This window comes from Corvus brachyrhynchos, unplaced genomic scaffold (assembly GCF_000691975.1).
Source record: "Corvus brachyrhynchos isolate BGI_N302 unplaced genomic scaffold, ASM69197v1 scaffold237, whole genome shotgun sequence".
NCBI classification, from domain to species: domain Eukaryota; kingdom Metazoa; phylum Chordata; class Aves; order Passeriformes; family Corvidae; genus Corvus; species Corvus brachyrhynchos.
Genome location: NW_008238959.1, coordinates 2,255,465 through 2,272,034, shown reverse-complemented (window position 1 = coordinate 2,272,034; position 16,570 = coordinate 2,255,465). Strand labels below are relative to the sequence as shown.

Genomic DNA, 16,570 nt, shown 5'->3' with positions numbered 1-16,570 from the left:
GATATATGCCTAGGGAACAGAAGGTGTCAGCAGAAATCTGCATGTCATCTGGTGGCAGTTCTGGGAATAAGGAAGGAATTAAAATTCCTTTCCTCTGGAATGAAGCAATATTTTAAAAGATTGTGTAAGTTAGTAATCAAAATGTAGTGTTGAACATGATTTTTAACTTCACAAATGAAATTAAACACATTGGATTTTTAAACAAATGGATTAAATAACTTCTTAACTTTGAGTATCTTTGAGTACATGAATATTGGCATTCTGATTTCGCTCATCCTTTTCCAGTGGTAAAGGTAAGAGACAAGAATTGTGCACAGGCTCTCCTTTATTATCCCAATATGTCTCCTGGAATTTCACTAGTATGAATTATGAAAACCCTAAGCCAATTTCAGTGCTTCCCTATGCACCCGTGGCACTTTCTTGTTCCATATTGAGGTGATCCATGTTCTGCAGTTGTTTGTGCCTGCTTGTCAAAATTGTTCTTATTACTTTGCTTTTACTGTTTCTGAAACATGAAGCTGACAGCAATTATTTTGCCACTATTCACTAGGAAAGCTTTTAGCAGAAAGGAATTGCTAATTCTAAAGTGTTTTAATTCAGAGAAATAAGTCTAAAATCCATGCACAGGAGACTGTTGGTAAGAATGCACATACCAAGACAATAAAATGGATTCTTTTTTAGAAAGAAGCAGATTTCAGCCAAAGTGTACTCCTTTTTCACAAGTTTCTCCACAAGAAGTTCCTTCGATATTCTTTGCCAGATAACTTAAGGCTAAGATTTTTATTTTTATTTTAAAAATTACTTAAGTATATGTTTTCTTCTAATTTTTTTTTCTTTTCCCCTTTCAATTCAGAAAATAATTCTCTTTTCTGAATGCTGTAGTTGAAATGCTTCCACTCAGTGTCTTGGAGTACAACTATTTGTACTTCAGACAAATGATGATATTTCACATTCTTCAGGTGAGCTGTGTGCCTGAGCACAGCCCTTCCCTTTGGTTTCTTTCCTTCAGACAGCCCTGCCCATTTTCCTAACAAATGAGGCTGTTGTGCTGCCCGCAGGGAGGTACCTTTTACACCCTCTGATCCCTTGCGGAGCAGGTACGTCCTTTATGGAAGTGTAAAATACGAGGTTCTAAGATGTTATTCCATGATTTTTCCGGACAATGACATTAGTTGTAGGAGTTAAAGCTGTGCTGATGCCTGCCTACAAAGACAGCGGTAAGCAGCGAGGCCCCAGACTCCGTTCGGTGACATTTTAGGTAGGGGAGGCGGTGGCGCGGGCTCGCTGCTCTCCCCTGTGGGCGCTGCTCAGCACCGCCCTGCCCGGCGGTGCCTGTGTGCCGTGACTCTGCTGATAATGAAACTTCTTGCGTTAGGGGCTGCGGTACTGGGCGTGTGCTTTTGTGTGGGAAGGAGGGTCAGCATTACTGGCAGAGTGAAATCATGGTAGCGGGAAACAGGCCGTGGGGTTGGTGTTCCTTAGCAGATCTTCCTTGGTTTCATCAATCTGAGTCTAGCTGCTTGTGTGTCTTCTCAATGTTGGCCTGTATGAAAAGGAAGTCAGATGTTTGCTTTTATTATGAACACTGTAATGATAAAGTGAAGTCTAAATGGTGAATGTACAAGTTTCAACCCTGAAAATTGCTGCTGTGCATGCAGGGGTGGTGCTTAAGGCAGTTTCTGGGTGTTGAAATAGTAAACCCCCTTGGTGTTGCTGAGTTCCTGTAGGACCATTAAGGTTGTAGAACTGATTGATATTGTGAGTTGTTGGATTCAGTTGCTGGTATGATCTTAAACAGCTTCTGTTGTGTACATCCTGACAAAGATTGTGATTACCCCCTTCTTTTCTCTAGGCAACTGGGTTTTGGTGGTTTGGGGTTTTTTCAAGAAAATTTTGGCTTTGGCCAGTAAGTTTGTGTTTTATGTCCGGGTTTATCAGTTTTCAGAGGAGAGCCTTGGTCTCTGAAGTGCACCACTAGTCATATAAAGAAATATTGTGTTGCTTATGGCTTTGGATGCTTCAGTAATTGTGATGTGGTTGACTTAAGTTGAAAATTTGAGCATTGTTTCTCTGATATTACTTTGCTTCTGTTCACAGATCAATTAGAAAATTGATCTGTGAAGATGGCAAGACTGCAGGAGGGAACTGTTTTATTTCTGCATTTGCCGTAGCGATGCTGTATGTGAGACTTGGTTACTTCTCTTCAACATCAGCTTGTCACTGAGATCTCCATTTGAATGTTGTGTATTAGATTTCAAAAAATGATCTTGTAACTCCCAGTGGAATAAGTTGGAGCAGTATCTACTCATCACGGTGTTGGGTGTTTTGAAAAGTCAGTTCTAAAGACTTTCATACTGTGCATGCAAAATTCATGTTTGCTTTTGAACTTAATCTCTTCAAATGTGATTCCCCACTGGTTTGTTTTCACAACAGTCCATTTTCCAAAGATGATATAAAACAAAGAGTTTGTACTGTGTTGCTAAGCTATAAAGAACAGCCTACAGAGAATTATTAAATCAGATTAATGTCTGAAAAAATTGGAGAGGGTAAGACTGGAACCTGCATATGAACAAGGATGTTTAAAACCGATGACTGAATAGACACTCACTGAGGAGCAACAGCCTGTTTCATTGTTTGGATAAGAAAACACTGTAACAGGAAAAAACCCTGTGGTTAGATATAAACTGTATACTGTCATATACTATATGTCCATGGAACAGACAAGTTATGGTTTTCAGGCAAGTTTTGATATTGTGGAACTCAGCTAGAGTTGGTAAGTTTAGTATTCTCTGTATCTTTTCAGTGTAAATACTTTCATCAGTCTTAATTCAGGTGTTATTATTTGAGTGCAGTGCTGGTCTACATGTAGAGAGGATGTCACAAGACCTTACAGTACAACTTAGGCACAAATATACAAAGAAACTCATTAATAGAATTTTTTTTGTTCTGTTTGTTCTTTTTTTACATAATGCAGAATGGGAGGAGAGGTTAAATACTTAGTGATGTTAGTCATGACAGAGTTTGACTGACAAGTGATGAAATTGCTTCTATTTCCACTGACAGTTAAGAGTTTTTTTGACAGCTCTGTGGAGTTTGTTCTTTGTTAATGTGACTACAGTTCTAATGTAATTATTTCTGAACTGCTACATAGAAATTAATTTCAAAGGAGAAGAAAGATACTAAGGTACTTAATATAATTTCTGCATGTTCAATTGTACTAGGAACATGTTCAATTTATTTTGAGTTCTGTTACCAAGTAATTTGTGCATTTTTATTATAAAAAGGTGAACATGTGCTTCAACAGACATATCAAAATTGCATTTTGGTTGATGGTTTTTTCTTTGCCTTTCCCCTGAAATGAAAAATGTCAAGATCAGGTCCAAACCTTATGTTGGTTATGGAATTTCTTGATTTTTTTCTTTTTTAAATTAAGAATTTAATTGTAGAGTGTGAATGTTATACCTGCAATAGCATGAGCTGTGCTTCCTTTGCTTTTGTTAGATACTGTGTTCCTTAGTAAATGTTGATTAAGTGAGTATGTACTGAAGTTAAAGGCTAGGTCAGGAGATTGTAAAAAAGTATTCGGTCACGTTGCCATGCTTTAAAATACTAGAAATGGGAAAAGGAAGAAGAGTATTTGAGGCAATTACAGCTTTCTGTTAAACGGGAACTGCATGAAACTTGTCACACAACAGTTTGGTTTCTTTTACATTCTCACCTGTGTGTCCAAGCCAAAGTCCCTGGCCCTTGTGGAAAAGGGGAAGTACTGCAGTGCACTGCTCCTCATTTGCTGTGGACAGACTAGAAATGCCATCTTTTAGAGGGAGCAAGAATCTCTTACAGTCTGTGTTCAATGAACTTGCTGTAGTGCTGTATTTTTGGTTCAAATTTACTGATGTACTCTTTACTTACAGACCTTTGGAAAATGCAGTAAAACTTGAGTGTTGCAGAACATGTAGCCTCCAATTTATAGCTCCTGAAACGAGATGCTGTTTTGGCTTTCTCTAGAAAAGACTCTTCAGGATTCTTTCTGATAATTTTTTTTTCTCCCCCTTAAGATCGTGCTGGAAGCATCAGTACTCTTGATTCTTTAGATTTTGCAAGATACTCTGATGATGGCAATAGAGAAACCGATGAAAGAGTAGCAGGTAAGTGTTTCATATGTTTTAGGAATCACAGGATGTTAATTTTACTGTTTAATTTGTTGTTTCTAGCATAAGTATATTTAAATGAACATTTCTGAAGATGACAAGATTTTACTGAGGTGGTTTAACTAGGTGCTTAGTGACAGCATCATGCTTTAGACACTTCTGCTGTAGTTACTGTAAATGTTCAGGCAGGTGTCCTTTTGTATGATTCCAGATGTCACCAGTGCAGAAACAAATACTATAATTGAAAACTGTGCCCAGCTTTTGACAGTAGAACTGTGTCTTGATACTGCCTACTTGATATTGACTACTGCTGTTCAGCTGAAACATACAATTAATTATTCTACATAGTGGTCTGTGACTACTACATGGGTGAGAGCTTTCTGATGTAAAGATCTGTTGCAAGTCATCTTTTAAATATGGCTTTCATGGAGATCAAATAAGCATTTCCAAACCCAGAGCAAATTTGGGATTTACACAGTTCCACAAATCTTCTTTGCTACAAATCTTAATTGTAGTGCTTTTCTCTCCAATTTGATTCTTTGATTTTATAAGATTGGTTTAAAGGAGTGTCTTTTTTTGCCTTTTGTTCTGAGCCTTTGGCACGTTTAATTTTGGATCTATTATATCACCAAAGGCAGAACCTTCTCCTATATTTGAAATTATTTTAGTAACCACTTTTGCATGTGATCCATGTTTCTCTGTCCAGGATTTTTTCCAAGTTCCTATATTAAGTTATTCACAGCTTCCACTGAGAAACCCATAAAAGCTCTCTAAAAATGGCTACAGAGCTCTGTTTGCTTCCTGTCAGTTAATACTGTTCAATATCCTGAGCTCATGGAAGTTGTCCGTGCTGTGACTTCTGCTCACATGATTGAGCTTTATGAAACCTGAAGTGATGCAAGCAGCTGTCTCTCTGTTCCATTCCATTGTCTCTACTCTAAAAGCAACAGAAAGGCTGATGAAACATAGTTCTGTAAAGGATCTTGATTCTGAAATTTCATCTCTGGGTCAGTGTGAAATGGTGGGAAAATCTCATTTTTCTTATCCAGCCAGTGTTGCTGAATTAAAGGACTGGATGAAATTCACAAACACGAAGCAATACCAGTATTTTGGTGTTCTGGCCTAGAACTATAGGAACTTGCTGTTCTTCAATTTATGTGGAAACTTCTGGATTCTTATTACTATCTAGCTACTCTCTTTTTCAATATGTGTATTGTATATGTAGTCCTTTTCAAGGAGGCAATAGTTGTAAATAGAAAACTAATCTTATAAACAAATTGTGTTCAAGGAACCCAAGCATTTATGAATTGTGTCCTGGAATGCAAGGAAGAAACAAGCAAAATCCCAGTATTTTATTTCTTTTCTTTATCTTGGTAGGTTTTTCCTGATTCTAGTCAGTATTTCTTGGCGATAGTGTTAGTAGAGAACTAGTCTGATGTTTGCTTGGAGCTGTCCTTGGAACTGGGTTAGAGATGCTTATAGAAAATATGGACCAGTCAGAATTTGCATCCAGTAGAACCAGTAATCTTCTGACAGAACATTAGTAACAAAATATTGATTACTTCCAGTATGAAATCAATACAGCTGAAAATTAAGTATTAAGTAAATCTTAAAATTGATCAGTATTTTTGATAATTACCATATAGTGATTGACTCCTGTCATATGTAATTGATGAGGAAATTGTATGTCAGGGTATTTACGTTACAGTTCTGTGTTCCTTTAGAGATGTTTTTCAAAGAGTTCTTAAAAAGTAACAGAAGAACAAAGTAAGACTGAATATTATTTCTGGATGTTTGTAAAGACTGATAGTTTTCAAAAATATCCCATTTCTACTTAAAATTCTAGTTCGGTCGTAATTGCTTAAAATGTTGCCTCAATTCTGTTAAAAGCCATCTTCCTGAGCAATTTCGAAAACTGATAAGTATTTATTTTGTACATTAAAAAATTATGTCAACAGAGGTTTCAAAACTTTTGCAAATCCAGTTCCTTCTTTAAACAAACTCTGGCTTACAACTTCTGCTTTTGAAGTTGTTCTTAGCTGCAGATGCACTTTGATACCTAAGTGGAAGTCCATCTTGCTTATTTCTTCTAAAATTCTTTCTGTTCAGTTAAGAGCTTTGATGCTTAGGAGATTAAAATTGTCATCTGTTGTGAAAGCTTGAGGCTTTCATATGATCGAATAGTCATATTTTTCTTTTGATAGTTCTGAGGATGAGGTTTGAATAGTTTCTCTTTGAAAATGCCCTTCTCATGCTGCTATCTTTGTTTTTTACTGTTTGGACAGAACACATGATTTCCATATCAGTTCCCTATCTTATCAAATGAAAGATAGGAAATAAATGCACATCAGTCACTAAATGAAACGGCTGAACTAGTTCCAAGTCAGAAGAACTTTAAAACTGAAGTTATAACATACCCACTTTACAAATGCTTTTACATCTTGGCAATGTTAGAAAGCCCCAAATCAAAAAAATGTCTGCATGCATCATCCAAAGCCACCATATTCCATTTGCCCGTTATGGGTAGTGGTAGACTTAGCTGCTGTATTTTTTTGTTTTAACAATCAAAAAATTCCTGGAAATAACTGTGTCAACTTTTGTTTGAAATTGATTTCAGTATTTAAAGACTATTAGACCACTTCATTTCATCTGGTATTAGAATCAAAATTTGACCTAGAAGCAAACATGTTTTGAAGAGTTGCTGTGAGCTTTTCACTTGAGAAATCTGATAAAAGGAAGCTACCTGAGCCCTTCTATAATGTTATTGTCAGCTTGACTGAAAAGATGCAAGTCACAGAAGCCAGTCAGGGTGTGGATAAGTATGAAAAAACTAACTGCAATTTAGAAAACATAAATTTTCTTCTTTATCTACCCTATCTTAATGAAAATGAGAGTTACGTAACAATTTGGATAATACATTTAATAATGTATTATAATACAACAATAAGATAAAAAAAAAACCAAAATGCATCCTTACAGCTTGCAATTTACTAGATGGAAACAACTTGTTCTCTAAGACTGCTGGTAAGTTTTGAATCCTAACTCATGTATTAAGTGCTTGAAATAATTGTTGCTAGGATAAACTCAGTACTGAAGGATTTGGTAGGGTTAGTAGACCTCCTCCAAATACTCATAATTTCCATAAAGCAGCTAGAGAATGGAAAACCTATTCCCTTCCTGTGTAATAAGGATATGCCTAACTTGAGTACTCACAGCATTTGCTTTAAATAGGTTGCCTGACATTCAGTCTAAAGAAATGAATCTTCTGCCGCATCTTAAATTTGCCATGGTCTAAACCCCCTACTTTGCATAATTCAAAATGTTTATTATTGCTATCCTGCCTTTGACATAACTGAGAATCTGATCATTTTAAAAACACATGCTGTGTTTTCAGTGATGATAAAATTAATTCTTACAATCAAACTCTATTTCAATCATACGTATTCTCAGATTTTCCTGTATTAGCATTGATTTCTAGCTAGGCTGAGTCTCTGATTAGCAGAATGAGATTTGAAGGGAAGAGAGAAGTTCAAAAAACACTTCATTATTTGTAAGAATTTCATTTATCTAGACTTAGGTTCACAGTTTCTGCTTTTTACAGAGCCCTTTTGTTTTTCAGTAGATACTATTAACTTATGCACACCAAAATCAGAGGAAAATCTTTTTAAAAGATCAACAAACAAAATTTAAAAAACAGAACACAAAAGGCATCTGTAATACAACTATCACTTGCTAACATTGCACTTTGTTCATCCTGAAAGCAGATCTGTTTTTGTCGTCTCGCTACCTGTCTTAAGCCCTCTGAAGCAGTTATAAGCCTCTTAAATTTCTTTCCGGGTTGAAGGTCTCCAGGGGTTGAACCTGAAGACAAGTCTGCTGTAGTTCGGGTCTTCTCTGTAGCTGGTCCTGTCTCATTAACTTCAAAGCATGAATGAGGCTACTGAGTCAAGTGTTGGCCTCCCACTATTAGAGTGACAAGCTGTCTGATACTTGCTTGTGAACTCTCCTGCTGGTTTTAATTTTTGTCGTGTGGTAGTCATCTCTTGTGCTGAAGCACGGCTTTTTGATTCGGGGCTGTTTGTGTTATGTGCTGAAGTGTTTCACATTTCAAGGCCACTTCTTTTCTTAATTCTTATATCAGGAAAGTGGGAGTTGGGAAACCTCAGGTTCTGAAGTACGTTTGTGACAGTGGCTGCGTTGCTAACTGTTGCCAGAGAATTTAAATTTCTTCTGATTGACTCAAAATGTAGGCACAGATTCATCAAATGTAATGGGATGTCATACAAGTTTTAGAGGGCATGATTTAGGACATCTGAAGTTCTACATTTACTTGGCAAGGAGGAAAGACTCAAAATGGCAGGAATAACAAAGCTTGTAGCAGTATGAAAGTTTGAGGAAAGCTGGGTAAGCGCAGGGGCCGTTGATACTTCAAAGGAGAGCTACTTTTAAAAGAAAATGTCCAAATGCCATATAGTGGTTTCACAACATAAAACTACCCTTCTACCATTATCTGAAGTACTGAGTACTTCATAGTGAAGTATGCAAAAATCTGACAAGGTAATTCATATGTACAATATAATGTTGTAATAGAATTGGAAATAATACTGCTTGTACAATGCAAGTGCTGGATGATTTTAGAAGTACTGTTTATTTCCTCAACTTTTTGTCCTTGGCTCAACAAGATTGCTGTTCATGTAAATCTCAACTAGTTCAATCCCAGATTGCAGGTTGTTCTTCATAGGTAACTTTTCAATCTATGTAAGTCAATAGAATAAGACCCTTGAGAAAGTTTAATTTTGAAATTTCAAAGCTCAGCAGACAAGCTACTCATTCCCGATGTGCACTTCTCTTTTAAGGTGTATTAGATTAGCTGCGTGAAAGCTGAAACATTTAAAAATGGCTGTCTGAAAGCCTTGGTCCAATGCATTGTTGCTTGCTTGAAAGATTCACCCATTTTAAGTCAGACTTTGTAATTTTTTCCAGGATGGTAGCTGTAGTGATTAGAAATTTTTAATAAAGAAAAAGCAGAAGAGCCATTGAGATTTGGAATAGTTTTCTCTCCTAAGACAAACTAAATTGTTCAGAAATGCCCTTTCCTTGTAGGAAGATTAACCAACTTCAAGGCTCTAAATTTCTGTTCTTTGCTTTGCTGGTGTAGAGGAGTATCTGTATCCTTCTAAAGTATTCCTTTCTTAGGCTGTCTGCAGCAAAACTTCTGTGCATCATTCTTGAGGAGTGTTAGCTCCTTCACCAAGTGCTAGGAGTTCTACATGTTATCAGCCTAGTCAACCACGAAATTAAACCTTAGCTGGCTTTGTCAATGCTTCTGAAGGTGTAGTTTCAGCCTTGTAGCAGGAGAGGGGAGGGGAAGAGGCATCAGGTCATTTATATTAAAATCAATACTTCATAATGGTTACAAAGAAAGGGGTTTAAAAGTTGCCTTTTTATTTAAGAGAATGTTTTAGAATCAAAAAATGAGGGTTTCTAGTGTTGATTTCATTGGTAGACATGTTGAGTTAAAAATCATTACATGTTTTGGCAGAAGATCACATTTCAGTATAACTTCAAGAGCTTTTAATCACAGTTTAACATTTGACTGAAGTTAATGTTATAGCTATTTACATGTATGATTGTATAAACATGTACAAACTTCAAATAAAAACTACATTTGTGACTGACTTGAAAGCATCAAGGTTTGTATGATGGCAATTATAATGGTGGCATTAGTAAGATTAGATGAGGTACAACTGTGTAACAATGCTGTGTTGTGGTAGAATTATGTGGCTGTTGTGATATGCTACCAAGTGACAGCTTCTCAAATATACAATGTCTAGAATCTTCTACTATGTAACAGAAACATGCAGCAGAGTAATCTACTTTCAAGGTTGAATGGGGAAAGTCCTAATGACTTCTAGGAATTTTCAGCATCATTACAGTTCACTAAAAATCAATTCTTGCCGTCTGACATGGGTTTGTCTGACATGAGTTTTTTGGCTTTCTACGCCTTCAGACATGTCTTATTCCTATTTCCCTTAATTGGATTCCTGAGTTTTTATAGTTTGTGTTGTTTTTCTAACTTTTTTTATTATTTATATCATTCTAGTGCAGGGCACTCCTGATCTGCAACTGTTCTGGTCTTCAAAAATATTTTACAAGAGTAAAATGTTAACACACAGTCATTTCCATAAGAAAAATTACTTAATTTGAGTTAAATTTTTCAAAAAGTAACAAATTAGTATCTTACAACTGTGAATAAGTAACTCAAATGTGAGGAAGTGCTAAAATTAGGTACTTACTTTACCATGAGAGCATTTTCTAACTTTGTTGCACAGAAGTATTTGCAGATCAGCATTGCTGAATGCTAGAGAGATTTTACATATTTTATTCATTGTATCCTCAGTTGCGCTTTTGTATTGCTGCAGTAAAATTCTGTGCATCAAACAAGTTACTTTCATGTAGCAAATGTGGTGTACTGTAGTTACTCCTTCAGTTTTTATGCAGAACTGCAAACTGAGTGAATCTTTTTTCCATGAGTGCTAATTATCAAAAGAGTCTCAGTAACAGATGCTCAACAGAGGAAATGGTTTCATTTCAGTAACATTTTTTACCAGCAAGGGCCAATGCAGTGTTTCTGCTGTGCTTTGTCCTCTGAAAAATGCCGTGTTAAATTGTTTCCAGGCAGTGATTAAAGATCTCATTGAAACTTTCTTGTTAAAAGGTGCTACAACACTTTTCGTTTTGCAGGGGAGTAAAGTAGATACGCAACTGTTCTAAATAGGTTATCTAACACTTCAGCGTGGTAGGTGTTCTGTGCTCATCTCTTCTAGTTAAGTATGAGAGTCCTTCCTTCTGGTAACTGTACGTTTAAGTGTGATGAGATTAATCTGAGAATTAATGAAATGCATATATTTATCTGGTAATCTCTTAAATAGGTTTCCTGAGATGTTCTAACTGTAAATGGTTGTTAAAAAGAACATTTGCTGTGTGTTTTGCAAAGGTCCAGGGGGTTAAAATTTGAAGCCACCACATACATATAACCTCAGCATCAAAACACATGAAATCCCAGTGCACACAAATCACCACTGGCCCTTTTTGGAGGAAACATTGGAACATGAGAAACACATAACAATGACTAGGGGAGTTGAAAGGTGAATTTAAGAGAGAATGGAAAGCTGAAATTAAGTATTTTTGAATTTAAAGCTGACTCTAGATCTTTGAAAATCACTGTAAACTTTCAAGAATAATGGTGCAAAGACTTTTTTCTTTCAAGCTTTTTTATAAGTACTGCAGAAGAGCTGCATTTTTTGGGTATTTTGGTCTTGTGCATCTCTTCATTTGAATTCAGTGAACTGAATTCAAAATCTTAATCGACTCTAGGACATTCCTAAAACTCCACTATTTTTAAAGAGAAATTTAAAATGAGATTATTCTTTTTAGTAAGATAAAGTACATTTCAAGATCTCCCATTTAAACTGCTAAAATTTTGGTGTATGATCTAATTCTCAAAAAAAAATTCTGTGGTTTCAATGAGACTGTACATTACTTCATGGTTTAAGCTTTGCTACATGGAGACAGCTTCCTCTGCTGCCATGGCGTATTTGCTTCATTTAGATCTGTGTTCTGATTGCCCACATACTCTTCTTGCCCCGAAAAAACAGAACATTTGACAGCATCAGCTCCCAAATATTATCCCAAAACCTTACAGCGAGTCCTTGTCAGACAGCTTGAAATTTTGACTTAGCTAACCTAAGGCCAGTGAAACTATGGAAAATGTTCACCAGTTTGCTTTCAGACCAACTCTGCTGCATGTGTTCATAAGTTCCATAAAGATTGCATGCTTTATTTTTAATACAAACAGTATCTTTTTTTTCACACCCATCCTTGCTTTTTATATTTTATTTTTGTTTCCCTTGCCTTGGTTGGATGCCTGTGTGTGTTTAATCCAAATCCCTGTCCAGTCCTGGAGTTTGAACTGCGGAAAGCCAAGGAGACCATACAGGCCCTTCGAGCCAACCTGACTCAGGCTGCAGGTGGTGTACATAAACCTTTTCTTAAGTCTCTACTTTAAACAATGTAGAAGTATCTGAGCTCATCCTCTGTGAGAGAGTAAAATTTAGTTACTCTTTTTTTCCTCCCCAGAAAATGAAGTTCCTTTGCAGGAACGAAAAAATTATAAATCAAGTCCTGAAATTCAGGTAGGTGGCTGGTGATAAATGAGCTTTGCATGGATTTTAGTATGGATATGCTTCCATAGTTGGAAGGGAGATAAACCAAAGATCTAGTATATTTTCTTTTTTTTTCCAGGAGCCAATCAGACCTCTTGAGAAAAGAGCTCTGAACTTCCTAGTTAATGAATTTTTACTGAAGAATAGTTACAAGCTTACATCAATAACATTTTCAGATGAAAATCATGATCAGGTAAAGTTTGCTTGTGGATTTGTTTGGGGTTGTTTTACATGCCTGCTTTCCATATTCTGATCTTGTCATAAAATCAAGTGAACTTAAATGATTTTTCCTCTGCATGTAGTTTGCTTCGTGTATGTGAGTATGCTAAAGGTTAAATATGTTAGTTAGCATTTTCATATATAAACCATGGTTTGAAAGCACAGCAGTTTGAGCAGCAGTTTCCCAAAATTTGTAGGAAGGAGACAAGAATGCTTGCATTCTTTAAAGGAAGCAAAACAAGAAGTGAAATACTGTGAGTTGTGTATTTCTTTATATTCTGGTGTGGCACACGTTCAGTTAAACTCAAGGATCTGATTCTCAAACATAATCTTTTCCTTAAATCCTGCTCAGTTGACTTGTACAGGCTATAAAATTTACCCATTGGTTGTCTTCTGGGCATTTGTATGTGTGTGTGAGTATACTTAATCACCTGTGGCACTGAGTACAGTATTGAAGAAGTTCTTGGTAATAAGGTGTTATGCTAGATCTTTCTCAACATAGCTGTGCTTGGATGCATTTTTCTTAAGATGATCAGTTTCAACATATCTCTGTTGGCTTACATTTGATGGAAAGAATATCTTTGAATGTTTGGAAGGTTCTAATTACATTCTGACTGTTTCTGGGTAGAACACCCAGTAACATCAACACCCAATATGTATTCATCACAAAACTGGAATATTACCAGAAGAATTAAATATAGAGTTTCATCCAGTTTTATCGGTAACTGGTCTTCCTATACTTTTCCTGTGTTTCATATCCTAATCGGTAAAGCAAATATGTTGTTAAATAGAATTTCTGAATCATCACCTCCGCTGAATATTTGCACTTAACGTCCAAATACTTGTGAGAATACAGCCCCCAAAAGAGAAGAGATGAATAGTTTGTCCTTACTATTTGTGTTCTCAACTGAGAATGTTTTGTGTTGTGAGACAATTAGCAAAAAAAAAAAAGGCAAAATTCTTAATTCTAAAAGGTAAATATAAATATACTGCAATTAGCATATAGTAGGCACATATTTTTCTACATTATTCACATAATTCTTTGAGAAAATAATCCTTCCTGTACATGACCAGACTATGGAAAAAATACAGTGAAGGCTGGGAACAACAGGAAAAAAGTTTAAACAAATACTTAAATTTACTGTCATTAAGGAGACCATCACACCTCTTGTGTAACAGTGCACGTACTTATTTATATATACAGACATGGAGTAATCTTGTACTAATAGGATGATAAGATGTCAATGAGAAAAACATAGAGTGATGGTTTGAGACAGGGAGGCCCTTGTATTGTTTGCACCTCACTATCAGTCATCTACAGAGCTGTTTGAGCTGTTTTGAGCATCAGGAGGAATTTCTTCATGGAAGTGTTAAACGTTGGAACAGACTGCCCAGGGAGATGGGGTCACTGTCCCTGGGAGGGTTCAAGAAATGACTGGACATGGCACTTAGTACTTGGGTCTTGCTTACATGGTGATGATCAGTCAAAGGTTGGATTCAATAATCTTAGAGGTCTTTGCCAACCTGAATGATTCTGTGATAATGTGACTGTCTGCCTCAGGGAAATTACACCTGCACTTGTAAATGAAATGGGAACAAAACTGGTATCTCTGCCTTGTATCAACATGCATTGGCTTTTGCTAGAATTTGAGCAATGTTATTTCTGATTCTAAAAAGTGTTCATGTCTTAGGAAAAAACAGTAACATATGTGGTTTTGGAAGGTTCTGTCTCTAGTATGTTACCTAGAGTTGCCTTTAGAGTGAGACTGCTTTGTTTCATGAAGTGGATCCTTCCTCTACTATTGTTTCTTGCTGAGTTAAGCTTCTATCTGATTTACTACAATGCAGTCTTGATGTGATTATTTTGCTATTGCATCACCTGTGGTCAAATGAGGAAGATAAATGAAAATAAAAGGAAGTATATTGTATGCTTTAGTTTCTTTTATTCTTTTGAAGGATTTTGAACTTTGGGATGATGTAGGATTGAACATTCCAAAACCTCCTGACCTGTTACAACTCTACCGTGACTTCGGAAACCATCACGTTACTGCGAGAGATGTGGTGGATGCATCAGTTGGAGTAGAAGATGATGAGTTAGAGGTTGACACTCCTATACTTGGGACCGTCCCTGTGTTTGACACACCACCACGGTCAATAGAAGTAAGGCTGTACAGAAGAAATGCTGCAGCTGTTTGCTGAACTGCTTAGCTTTATTGTACTAAACTCTTTTGTTTCTGTCTTGTGTTTAGCAATGTTTAATAGTGCAAAAATTGGAAGATCAAATTAGTGTGTTAAACAGTGAGAAATGGTCTTTGATGGAACAAATCCAAAGACTTGAAAGGTATGTACTTATCAACCTACTTGACTGCTGATAAATGTTGAACAACTTTTCCGTGTTTTTCTAGCACGTATATGAAAACATAACTTAGATATAGGAAATTACTAGGAATTCTTCAGGGCAGTCTTTCCTTTTCAATACATGGTACTTGATTTAGAAAAAGGAAGAGACTTCAAACTGACTATTTCCCTGTTATTACCTATATAATTTAATTTTGTAATCAGTTTTGTTCTTTCAATGTAACTTCTTTAGTTCTTTGAAAGCCGAATCACTTCTGATCTGTTTTACATAGGTTTTTTCTTCAATTAGCTTTATGTCACTCCTTGGTACAGCTTGCAAGTGCTGTCAAAAAGATGCTTGTTTTAACACCAAATGTCTTCTTTCTGAAGAGCAAGACTAGTAGACATGACAGTATCTTTAATAACAGCAAAAAAAAAGATACTTAAAGCTTAGGTCAAAACATAATTCTGTAAGCCACAAGATATCATTCCTCTTATGAGGTGTACTAATGCAGCATCTGGGAAAGTGCATAAATTTTAAGTGGCTTTATTGACTTGCATACTTACCATTTCAAAGCCAGATAGGATAGTACATATTGATTCACCACTGTCGTGTTTTAAGTTTTGCATCCTAGATAGAGTTCCATCTTGTGACAATTTGTGTCTCAGTGCTCATATTTCAGCCAGAAGGAGATAAAACTCGTTACTCACTTGTTTCATTGATTCACTCAGAGTGCAACATTTTTCCTGCTACTAATTATTTACCAAAGTACTCAATGAAACTAGTGCTTATTTGAGCAATTTGTGTGATGGAAGTTATTTCTGTTACAGGAAATTTTTACACACATGAATTGAAGAAGAGAGCTCTTGAGTGTGTTGAGCTCTTCAGTATGTTGTCTTTATTTCTGTGCTGCAGTCGTGTGATTTGAACAGCATTTGCATGAAAGCTACAAAAATACTTCATATTTTGCTCTTTCAGTGAAATAGATCTTCTCAAGAATGAAAACTTTGCTGTGTCAACAGTTTATGGTGTAGCTCCCCATCCTTCTTTAAAACAAGTGCCTCTCACAGTCTCAGAGGACAATGGACGGTACTTGGATATCAAGAGCTCTGAGAATGACAATAAACATGGAAACATTGAGGAAACAAGCCTTGCTTTATCAGCTGAAGTGGATTCAAGGACTTCTAAAGATGATATGCTAAATTCTGTGCCCTCTAAAGAGGCAGAGAAACTGTCCTCACGTACTCCATCATCTAAAGCTGCAGTCCACTTTGATAAACCTAATAGGTTAGTGATAAGTTGTAAACTGCATGTTATAATTAAAAATTCTTGTAAAGTGAGTAGATATTTTTCTAACAGTGAAATTCTGCCAAATGAATAGATCATTTGTGTTTTGAAGGCAAATAAAAGACTTAACATACCTCTAGGGTACAGTGCTGATATTTTTATATTGTTCCTAATCTCTTTAGGAAGGAGTACATATGATAAACCTACAGTTTTAGTATTAAGTTTCAGAATTTCTTTTCACTTTCTACTTGTTTCTAAAACCAGCCCTGTTTCTTGCAACAAAAAAATAGGTACAATCAGAATAGTGAATGGGAAGACAAGATAGTTCCATTTGCTATTAAGTTTTAATT

The 16,570-nt window shown here is 36.1% G+C and overlaps 1 protein-coding gene across 1 annotated transcript in view; it reads left to right on the top strand.

Annotated features, from left to right (window-relative positions):
- Positions 1–1,162: 1,162 nt before the first annotated feature.
- KIAA1468 (KIAA1468 ortholog) overlaps positions 1,163–16,570 on the top strand; it is a 63,172-nt gene continuing 47,764 nt past the window's right edge. The window contains exons 1-8 of the mRNA XM_017738586.1: positions 1,163–1,217; positions 4,059–4,148; positions 12,110–12,181; positions 12,291–12,346; positions 12,456–12,569; positions 14,552–14,755; positions 14,845–14,936; positions 15,912–16,220. Of these exons, the coding sequence (XP_017594075.1) occupies positions 1,163–1,217; positions 4,059–4,148; positions 12,110–12,181; positions 12,291–12,346; positions 12,456–12,569; positions 14,552–14,755; positions 14,845–14,936; positions 15,912–16,220 (992 nt within the window). The remainder of the gene's footprint in view (positions 1,218–4,058; positions 4,149–12,109; positions 12,182–12,290; positions 12,347–12,455; positions 12,570–14,551; positions 14,756–14,844; positions 14,937–15,911; positions 16,221–16,570) is intronic.